An 11,059-nucleotide genomic window follows, 5' to 3' on the forward strand; every position below is an offset into this window, starting at 1 on the left:
TCTCCCCAAATTTTGGTAGCCAGTTAGTCCATATATGGGCAAAGAGACCCAAATTACCCTTTTTATCAAGATATTCCAGAAAATATTTTTTTAGCATAATAGTGATTTTACCTACTGCTTATGCTGCAGTACCCTGGCACAGTAGCGTCAGCTGACAGTGGAGCTGAGGTTTTCGATCTTTATTCTGCATTACTTTGCAATGGTGGATTTAATTCAAACTCTTACTGCGTTTTGTGATTTAATTAGGCGAAAACAAAGCTTCGCTTGTCCCTCTCACCAAGCAGCACCCCTTATCCAAGCTATGGCATCAGAAAGGACTGCTGTTCCTTGTGACTCAGTTTGCAGTACAGTCTGTGCCGCTTAATAGAGGTGACTTTAATAGGGATGTTTGATTAACTCCGAAATGTGCCTGAGACACTCTCCTGCCTGTATTTAGGCTTTAAGTTGCTTCTTTATTGGGAGGCCTCTGAGACCTCATGCCAGACAACATCATTAATGTGTGAATTCATTAGGTGCCCATCACTGGGGTATCTAGACACCATTATATGCATTTAAAAGCACATGAATGATTAAAGATAATAGGGATGGAAGAAATCTGATGTTTTAAATGTCTGTGTGCAACTGAGGTGAAATTAAAGTTCAAGTGCAACTTTTAGAGCATCTGATGACTGAGGATATGACGTTATTTTTTATAATTATTAAATATTTATATAGCGGTAGCACCCAAAGACCCAAATTTGCTCAGTGCAGTACAAACACATAAGAAAAGATAGTTCACTAATGTGCTGTGCACCCACCTCTGAATATCAGATCCCTTTTATGTGTGTCAAGTTGAGCACCCAAGAATTGAGGCATCCAAAATCACTAAACACTTCTGAAAATCTTGGCTTTAGTTTTTAAAATGTCTATAGACATGAAAATGTTACATAAAGCATACTACAGCGTTAACTATGTTTTTTCTGAGGAATGAAATGCAGCAGGGAAAAAATGCAACATTATGTGTCTTTGGTACTTAAAAATACACTTGCTGATAAGACTGGCCTCTTTATCCGTACAGGGCAAGATTTCAATCACAATTTTCAGCATCTGAATTCTGTATAATCCATGCAACATATGGAGATTTTGGGCCCATAGTTTTGAAGTGATCAGCATAAATAGTTATTGTACACATGTCGCAGTACATTTCTCTTTTGCTTTTTCATCCTGTTTCTCTTTTTCGTTGATAAAGCTTTCATAGTGCGTATAATATATTTTGTTGGCCAAGATAAAAGACTTCTTGTTATTTTGTAAATTAGATTACCATATATCAGAGAGGGATGTTAGTATGTACTTTGGAACATTCGAGTTTCTTGATTATTGTTTCCTGATGTCTGATTTTCTGGCTTCTTGGATTTAGCTCCTCTTTCATTCAGGTGTACTGGTGTCCCTAAGCCTTTCTGGGCCACAGCTGGAGAAAGTGGTGATTGACAGGACCCTGGCAGGGAAGCTCATCTCCGACACCATCAGTGATGGTAATTACACCCATGTGCAAATCAATTGCCTACATTAACAATAGAGCAGGAGAAATAGTATGTCAACAGGTAGACTAATTATTGCCACTGGGGACTTGCAAACACAACAAGTAATTGCATGTAATGCCATAGTTAGAACCCTCAGGACCAAGAACAGTTTGGGAATAATACTTAACATCAAAGTTTTCAGTCTTGTCAAATATTGAATGGATTTTCTAAAATTCATTTTCTTACACATTTTAAACACTAGCACATGCAATTGTTGGCATGCTTACTTCATATACAGGGAAAAGTGACAGAAGCAGATAATAATGAAATAATTACACCGGATTTTTACATATACAAAATGCTCAGTTATCAAAAATGGCAGGATAGCCATGCACGTATTGAGCTGTACTGGCTGCATTTCTAGATTGCCAGCTCCCAGGAAATCAATATTTCTAATTATTAATGACTGCTATTGCAATGAGACGTGTTTATTTAAAAATCCACTGTATATGAAATACGTCGGTTTTCAAGAACCTCGTCATATGAAAGTCTTTATTTTTATTTTGTTAATGTTCCGCTGCAAACCTCCACTGAGAACTGTAATCGAACATTAGTATCCTGGCATCTGAATGACCAAGAATATGCAATTTCAGTTTGAGTCTGAGCAGATGTGAATTTTACTCTGAATACTCAAAGAAAGCTACAGTCCAAGCATATGTATGAGTGCATGAGAGCTCCTTTTGATGTTTGGGGTTATAGGCCCAGATTCACAAAGGGACTTAGGTGCTCTGACGGTCGTTTAGAATTCCCTGGCTTGTATACTTTTTTCAGAGCTTTTTTAAAATTAAAAATGACTTAAGTCTAATCATTCTTTCAAATTAATAAATCTTAACAGTCAGAGAGAGAAAAAAAGTTCTTTTCTATTTTAAAAAGTAAATTCTTGTGAACTTTTTGGAGCTCTCTATTGCCCAGACAATAGGAGTTGAAATTTTGCAAAACGATGTACAGAAGAAATTTCTCTGGAAGACATTAGGTTGAATTTGCCCTAATTGTGAGGCTTTTAGAGTCTGTTTTATATTTGGTTTGGTTTGGAGGGTTTTTTTTTCTTTTTGCTATCATAAAATGTGCAGCAAAGAATGAATATGCTGCACATGCATGTGGACCTAACTTATTTACAACAGAAATGTCCAATCATACATTCTGAGGACTGACCAGAATACCTGGGGGTGAGAAAAGATCTGTTGCCAAATTCGAATCAGCTCAATATCAGATTAAAGCCCAAGAAATTCACTTAACACGCTATAGATTTAGGCCCCGATCCTCCAAACTGACCCAAAGTGACAGACATGCCCAGGCAAAACCCCATTGAAGTCAGTGGAGGTTTGCCTGGGCACTGGGGTCCATCTACATGAATCAGAGTGCAGGATCAGGGCCTAAATATACAACAAAGAGTATGGAAATCTGCTGCCATACAAAGCCACCTAAATTCACAAAGAAATAGCTGTATAGTTAACTTCCTTCTCTTGTGAACTGCACTTAAGGAAGCCTCTGCTGATGATTGAAAATAAACTTGTATGTGGGTTCTAACAAACTCATTAAAATAATTTCTCATTGTTCAATGATGTTTAATATATAAGGAGCCTAAATCCAAAGATATCAGTCCATTTTAACAATGATATATGTAGAAAAATGGGAAATATTACAATATGCCACAAATGTGTATAACTTTTATGATTATATTATATGGCTTGAGAAGTAGTATGCCATCCTAAAATTATAGAGTGTAACATAATGCATCCACAAGGTGCAGAACTAAGGTTGCATATATAACCTTAACTTTAATATTTCCTGACTTTTGAGTGTTTAGCCATTTAACCATAATATTTTATTAAATATAATTTTGATCTATGGAATATGTAAAAGTTTGTGGCTGCAACTCTGAAGGAGAGACAGACTTATTTGTTGTAAGTTTAGTTTATTATATTGTGTTATAACGTAGAATAGAATTGGCTAAATAAAGAAAAGTTTGGTATGGAAAAAGACGCCATTTACATAAATCAAAGCCACACAACTCTCAGAACAGGCAGGATTGTCATAACTACCATCCATGTCTCTTGACATTTCAAAATGCCTGAATTCTGTTGATACATTGTGGTCTCATGACAGGCATGTGCTGGATTCATAGCCCGATACCCTACCTAATATTCAAAAGCTTGCTGGGGTATTATGACCCTGTAAAGCAGCATTCCAATTCTCTTTAAGGGGCTCTGTGAGCAATGGTATAACCAGGGTTGACCATTGTTTTAGGCCTAATCTGGTGCAGGAAGTAGGCCTTTTCCTGGGTGTGCTCATCTAAGCAGATACTCCAGATTTACAGGTATTGATGGCAACTGAATGTCTTGAATGTATGCCTGATTCAGGAAAGAAGAATTATGAATGGACGGCAATCCCTTTGATAATATCTTATACCCCTCCTTTTCCACCCAACCCTCTCTTGAAATCTTTTCCCACACCCAATCCTATAATTTAGCTTTGCACCCTAGCTATCACCAGGTGTCTCTGAATGACCCAGCTGTGCTGCCAGTCTAAACAATAAGAGTCACCTTTCCTGTTCCCCGCCCCTTCAGCCAAAACCCAGGCAACCAGAGCTTTGCTGAGACTGAAGAACCAACTTTCTCTATTCACCACTCCCACCTGCTCATGGGTCCCCGACCCCTAGTCTGTCTTTAGACCAAAATTTCAGGAGTGTTGTGAGGTTTGATGTAGGCCTGTCTCTAGTGTAGCATAAATATATGTTAAAGTTTATTTCTAGTAATACAGTGTATGTAATTGCATATATACAAAGAGCCATGTCTATAACTTTGAATTCTCTTGTGTGTGTTAAAATCTCAACTGTTGCATCAAAGGGGCAATGTCAGGTAGTTTAGGCCCAAAGTTTTGTTTCAAAACTTAGTATTAACAGAGTTGCTTTTATGAAATTTTTAAATATCAGTGATCACAGTTTGTTTAAATCCAAACGTTTTCCTTTGACATTTGCATACCAAATGTTGTAGCATTGTGCTAATACCTGACAATCTGAAAGTGCAGCTGGCTGTAAAACAGACTGCAAACAAAAGCAAAGCTGACTAGTTTATTTTCTTTGTTCAAGTGGAGTATAATGCAAGAATACGCTATCAATATCAATTATTACAAGTATGTTATAAAAATGCTTATATATTTAAGAATCTAGGGTCTTAGTCACAAATGCAAGGCATTTTTTAATTGAATTTTTTAACCAGGTAATTTATTTAATTTTTTTTTACCTGATGGTGTCCCTTTCATATAGGTTTCTGCATTTAATTCTTGAAAATAAATCTCACCGTTTTGACTATAGTCATGGTTCTGTCCAAAGAGGAGTTTTCAGCCATCTGGTACTAACCAACCATTGGCTGTCTGAACACTCAGATATTCTCTTACAGGTGTTCACAGTTCAGAGAGCAGTGCAATGTTTGGGGGAACCCCTAAATTGTTGGCAGTGTTGTATCGCTCATTTTCTTTGTTCACCTGTGTTTTCTCTGTTTGTAGTGCTAGTTAATTTATTTTACATTTAAATATTTCTATTTATACTATATGGTAACACAATTGTGATTCCATAGACATTTTCCAGACTTCAAGGGAGTACATCCACTTTTAGACATGCATGTCGTTTAGATCAAGAGCACAGAGGCAGAATGTCCTGTGTTAAGCTTTCAACGGGTTCATTTTTGCCCATAGCAACAGTATTATAAGGAACAACATTCTTGACTGCTGTGGTAGCATCTGGAATCTTACTGCTGTTACATCACTTATTGTTTATTCTTGAAATTACCAAATCCAATTCAAATAATGATTTGCATTTGACCAGCCCAAATGCAAACAATGTTGTACAAAGCCACAATCCCAAAATATCAATGGGAGTTGCTTTGGGCAAGGGACTGAGGAAGGTACCAAGATGCAGATGGGGGGGTGGGAATAAAACATACGTCTGATTAGAGTGATAACTTGGTATAAGATAATTTATTCAGTTTTATTTAATCTGAGTACTCCCTAAGCTTTATTTCTCATTTCCAAGAAGGTCCTGGCAAGATGACACATTGATGTCTTTTAGGAGATTACACAGGCTTCAATGTAATATTTAAGACGTGGTCTTGAAAAAATTGCTTTTTGCAGTGTCTCAGTGGAGAACTCAGTAATTTGTTTTGTTATTGGTAGCAGGTATTACAGTGGTGACAATTTTTATTTGTTTTTCAGCTGTTCTTACAGACAGTTTCATCATCTTGTCATTTTGGGAGCAAAACAAACTCTGCTTCATTCAGTTTACAAAGAAGACAGGTTCTCCTGATGTAAACAAAAGACTGGAAAAACTCTCATCCTTGGATTTTAAGGTATAGCTGTCAATGATGTCTGTAAATACCGTAGTAACTTTATGTTATGGACCACTAGCACTGACGGATAGAGTATTGCACAGTAAAATGCTGGTCTTTGACATAGCTCTTTACCTGCCATTCTAATCAAAATACTTTACATTCTAAAAAATGAACTGTTATTGCAAAGTCAGAAAATATCTAAATGCCAATAAGGGTCCAATTTTTCATACATTTAGTGTAAGATTGTTACAGTTATTTAGTTTAAAGATTGCTACAAAGCTGACTGAGGCCGAAGTAGGAGGTGTGAAATTTAATTATTCATCTGTAGAAGATCTTGAGTATGTGGATGATATTGGAGAGACTACGGCCCAACTACAGCTAATGCTGGAAGAGCTGCAAAAAATGGCAGGGTGATAAAACCAAAGCTATCCATGCCTCCTATAAAATGGAAGCTAATGACCTGCTGGCATGATATGTAGAGGACAATGACATTGAATGAGTGAATAGTTTTATTTATCTGAGTAGTCGGTTGACAGCAGACACTTCTGTAACTGGAGGAGTCACACGTTGGATCACATTGGACACATTTCAGCATCTTCAGAGGCCTCTGATTGGGTGGCGGGATGTCTGTGTTACAACTAAGATATGAATATTCAGTGCAGTAGTGATGGCAACCCGGGTTGTATGGAGCAGAACCTTGGCCATTAAAAACAGCTGAGGAGAGGAAACAAAACAGTTGTCAGTGCCAAAAGTTAGGTTGATTTGATTTTTGTCACAAATGAGGAAACACTTAGATGATCCCAGCAAGTTGCAGGCTTGCACCAGCTGAGATCAAGATGACTGCAATGGTGGGGTCATGTCCAACATGCAGAAGGAGGTATGCTCTTACAGAAGGTTTGTAGAGCTGAGGTTGAAGGAAGCAGAGCATGAGGCCAACCATGAATGAGGTTTGAAGATGCAATTCTGGGGGATTTAAGAACTGTAAATCCTCTCAAACTGACTCTTGTCAAAGGAAGAAGACGTGCAAGAGACCGTTCAAGATGGAAGTTCCTTCTACACACCACCATGGATACATCATAGCCATGTGAATCTGCTGCTGCTGTGTTACAATTGTTTGTAGAAGCCATAATTTTCCCTCTAGTTACAATGCTCATTCCCTAGGCGTATGGGAGAGAGGGTGGCTTTATGGGTAAAGCACTGGACTAGAACTTGAAAGACATGAGTACAGTTCCATTGGCCACATGGCTTAATCTCTCTATAGCTCAGTTCCCCAGCTGTAAAATGAGGATTGTAATACTCCCTTTCTCCTGGCGTTTGTTTATTTGGATTATAACCTCTTTGGCTTTTAGTACAATGGGGCCTTGACCTCAGCTGGGACCTGTAGGCACTAGTGCAATATAAACAATGATAATAATCCTCCAGGTTCTCTTTGAAGGCCATTAGCTTCAAACAGAAAGGTTGAAGTTTCTAATTCACTGCAAGAATAGAGGACAGAGAACCATCTTCCCCAAAAGGCTAGGAAGATATGTAGTAAGCAAGAGGAGGGAGTTTGCACTTATTACAATCTGGATAAATATTAAGAGAAAGAACCTTGTGCTAGCTAGTATTTTCCTCCTGATCACCTCCAGGTAATTTGTTTCTTTGTATATGAGCATTTGCATCTATATAGCAGGCTTTTTCAAGGATGTGTTTAATTTAAGTTTTGTCATAGCACATTTTAACTTTCAAGGTAGGAATACTTTCTGCTAGGGTGAGTAATACATTTTCCAGGCTGTTTCAGCTCAAGGCCTCTTTTCAGCAGTGACTTGTGTTTGCGAGATTGAGCCAACCTCTGTAACGTGGATTTGAGACAGTTCACTGTTCACTAGGAACTGAGCTGATACGTACTTTACTTTAAAATGATGCACACTTGTGCCTTGCCTATAGGTATTTGTTAAGGTTGCTACTTTAGAAGCAAGATTGATGATCTCTATGCCCCTAAACTTTAACTGAGAAACTGTAATGAGCTGAACCACGATCATTTCCTGGTAAGGGCTCCGTCTCCGATGTAGCTTTATCCTTATATATCACAGTTTTTTTCTGGATACTACTAAGCGTGTTTCTGGACTAACTGTGGTGACTTTTTTCTTGGGGAAGAATGAAAACCTAATCCATAGAAACATCTCACTGTGCTAGGAAACCAGACATACCCTCTGTGTTCCTTAATAGGGTTGTTTTGTTTAGTGGTTTACTGACACAGCTGAGCTTCTGGAAGACTTCTATCTATGATACTAACATTGCTTTCTGTAGATCAGTGGTTCTCAACCAGGGATACCCCTACCCCTGGGGGTACACAGAGGTCTACCAGGGGGTACATCAACCATCTAGATATTTGCCTAGTTTTACAACAGGTTACATAAAAAGCACTAGTGAAGTCAGTACAAACTAAAATTCCACATAGACAGAATGAGAAAGTAAGCAATTTTTCAGTAACGGTGTGCTGTGACATTTGTATTTTTATGTCTGATTTTGTAAGCAAGTAGTTTTTAATTGGAGGTGAAACCTGGGGTACGCAAGACAAATCAGACTCCCGAAAGGGGTACAGTAATCTGGAAAGGTTGAGAGCCACTGCTCTAGAAATCAGTGGGAATGACTATGGATTATGTTTTGGCCAGACAGAAAAAAAGGCATTAGCATTTTTACTGGCATGCTCTTTTGTGTCAGGCTTACTAGTTAGGCAGCAAAATATAATTTTAATTATCTATAAACTGCAGCAGTGTGAGCCACCACAAAGTATTATTCACTAATGCAAGACTGTTATGTCAGCTTTCTGTAGTAAAGTACCCAGGGCAGCGAGTTATATGAGCCCATGGTGCCTGGGCTCCAGCAAATTCAGGGCCCGGGGGGCTCGGCTCCACCAATGTTCGGGGCCGGGTGTCTCCCCCCGGCCCTGCCTGCCGCCCCTGCGCTCCTCCCTCGAGCATCCCTGCCTGCCGTGGGCAGCGGGCAGCTACCCCCTGCAGCTCCGTGCTGCGCTCCCTCACTGGCTGCTGCTGCTGCCAGCTACAATTTAGGGAGCGGTGCCGGGGGCAGGCTGAGGTGGCTGCTGCGCCTGCGGGGGGAGGAGTGGAGGAGGCACATGGCAGTTTCCCCCTCCCCCCCCAGCAGGCGATGCCGAGTCGACTCGGGGGGGGGGGGGAGTTATCCTGGTGGGACCTCCTGAGCAGCAGCCTAGGGGGGCTTGGGTGAGTGTCGGGCCGGGGGGGGCCGGGGCCTCCCTCCCCTGGAGCTCACTTCCGCCAGCAGGGAGAGGGCTGGGGGAGTCCTCCTCTCTGGCCCCCCGTCCCAGCCCCAGAGCAGCCTGCCTGCTGCACCCCAAACTCCTCATCCCCGGCCCTGCACCTCCTGTCGCACCCCAACCCACTGTCCCAGCCCAGAGCCTGCACCCAACACCCAAACCCCCTCATGCAGCCAGCACCCCAAACCTCCTCATGCGCCCGCTCCTGCACCCTAACCCCCTGTCCCAGCCCAGAGCCTGCACCAGCACCCAAACTCCATCCCAGAGCCCGCACCCCTCCCACACCCAAATTCTCTCCCAGAGCCTGCACCGCAAACCCCCTGCCACACCCAGACTCCATCCCAGAGCCTTAGGCAGGTGTGGTGGAGGAGACTTCGACCCATTCTGGGCACCACCAAAAATTATACAAACCTGCCGCCCCTATAAAGTACAGATATTCAGAACTGCACTACCTTGGTCAAACCAATGTACAATGACTAGGTCACAGACACGGTAAGCAGTAGAGTTGCAATCAACAATGATAAGACTCAAAGATGCTCCTCAATGGGAAGCCTGGGGCACTATAACAGTGTTGCCTTCTTTTCTAAACCAGTTCCTCGTCATTTACCTTATTCACAGGAGCTGGGCGCTTTGTCAAAAGGGCAGAGGAAACCAATGTAACAAGGTTTGGTTAAAGCATAGGACTAGGACTCAAGTTCTCGGTTCAATCCTTGTCTCTGTCACAGACTCCCTGTGTGACCTTGGGCAATTCACTTAATCTTTCTGTGTCTCCCTGTTGCACCATCTCAAAAGAGATATATTAGAATTGGAAAGATACAGAGAAGGGCAATAAAAATGATTAAGGGTAATAGAACAGAAGAGATTAAAAAGACTGGGACTGTTCAGCTTGCAAAAGAGATGACTGGGGTGGGATATGATAGAGGTCTGTAAAATCATGAATGGTGTGGAGAAAGTGAATAAAGACGTGTTATTTGGCCCTTCATGTAACACAAGAACCAGGGCTTACCCAATGAAATTAATAGGCAGCAAGTTTATAACAAACAAAAGGAAGTACTTCTTCACACAATGCACAGTCAATCTGTGGAATTTGTTGCCAGGGGATGTTGCAAAGGCCAAAACTATAACTGGTTCAAAAAAAGAATTAGATAAGTTCATGGAGGATAGGTCCATCAATGGCTATTAACTAAGATGGTCAGGGATGCAACCCCATGCTCTGGGTGTCCCTAAGCCTCTGACTGCCAGATGCTGGTACTGAACGACAGAGAATGGATCACTTGATTTCTCTGGTCTGTTCATTCCCTTTGAAGAATCTGGCATTGGCCATTGTCAGAAGACAGGATACGGGGTAGATGGACCATTGATCTTATCCAGTGTGGCCATTCTTACATTCTCATGTTCTTATTTGTAAAAGGATATCCTCCTAGTCTCTTTTTAAATTGTAAGCTCTTTGGTACGGGGACCATATCGTACTATGTCTTTGTTCAGTGCCTGACATAATAGTGTCCAATCTTGGTTGGCACTTCTAGGCAGTATTGTAGTAATAATGAGTCAGTCAGGCTTATTTTCTTCTCAATTTTATGGATAGTTTTTTATTTTTAGCCTCAATGCTTGGAGGCAGAAAAATAGTTTTGTTTTTCTTCAGAATGTCTCTGACTAGGAGGATAGAAAGACTTGGCTTTGGAGTTTACTGTTTATCTTTGGAATGTACTCAAACTTTCTGATGAAGTATTAACTGTACAGATGTTTCATAGTTAGCTGAAAATTTGATTTGTGTACAATATATACCTAAGTGAACCCATCATTGTCTGCATCTTTTTCCTTTCTGAGAAGTACCATCTTTGGTCCCATCGAGACAGTGACACTTTGAATAAAGATAATTGGAGCTATTATGTGAATCA

At 40.6% G+C, this 11,059-nt stretch overlaps 1 protein-coding gene across 5 annotated transcripts in view; it reads left to right on the forward strand.

The window, feature by feature from the left end:
* WDPCP (WD repeat containing planar cell polarity effector) overlaps positions 1-11,059 on the forward strand; it is a 249,225-nt gene that overhangs the window by 105,891 nt on the left and 132,275 nt on the right. For all 5 annotated transcript variants that reach the window (XM_005287202.4, XM_042857181.2, XM_005287204.5 and 2 more), the window contains 2 exons: positions 1,397-1,511; positions 5,769-5,902. In XM_005287202.4, coding sequence (XP_005287259.3) covers positions 1,397-1,511; positions 5,769-5,902 — 249 coding nt within the window. The remainder of the gene's footprint in view (positions 1-1,396; positions 1,512-5,768; positions 5,903-11,059) is intronic.

This window comes from Chrysemys picta, chromosome 3, assembly GCF_011386835.1.
Source record: "Chrysemys picta bellii isolate R12L10 chromosome 3, ASM1138683v2, whole genome shotgun sequence".
Taxonomy (NCBI): Eukaryota; Metazoa; Chordata; order Testudines; family Emydidae; genus Chrysemys; species Chrysemys picta.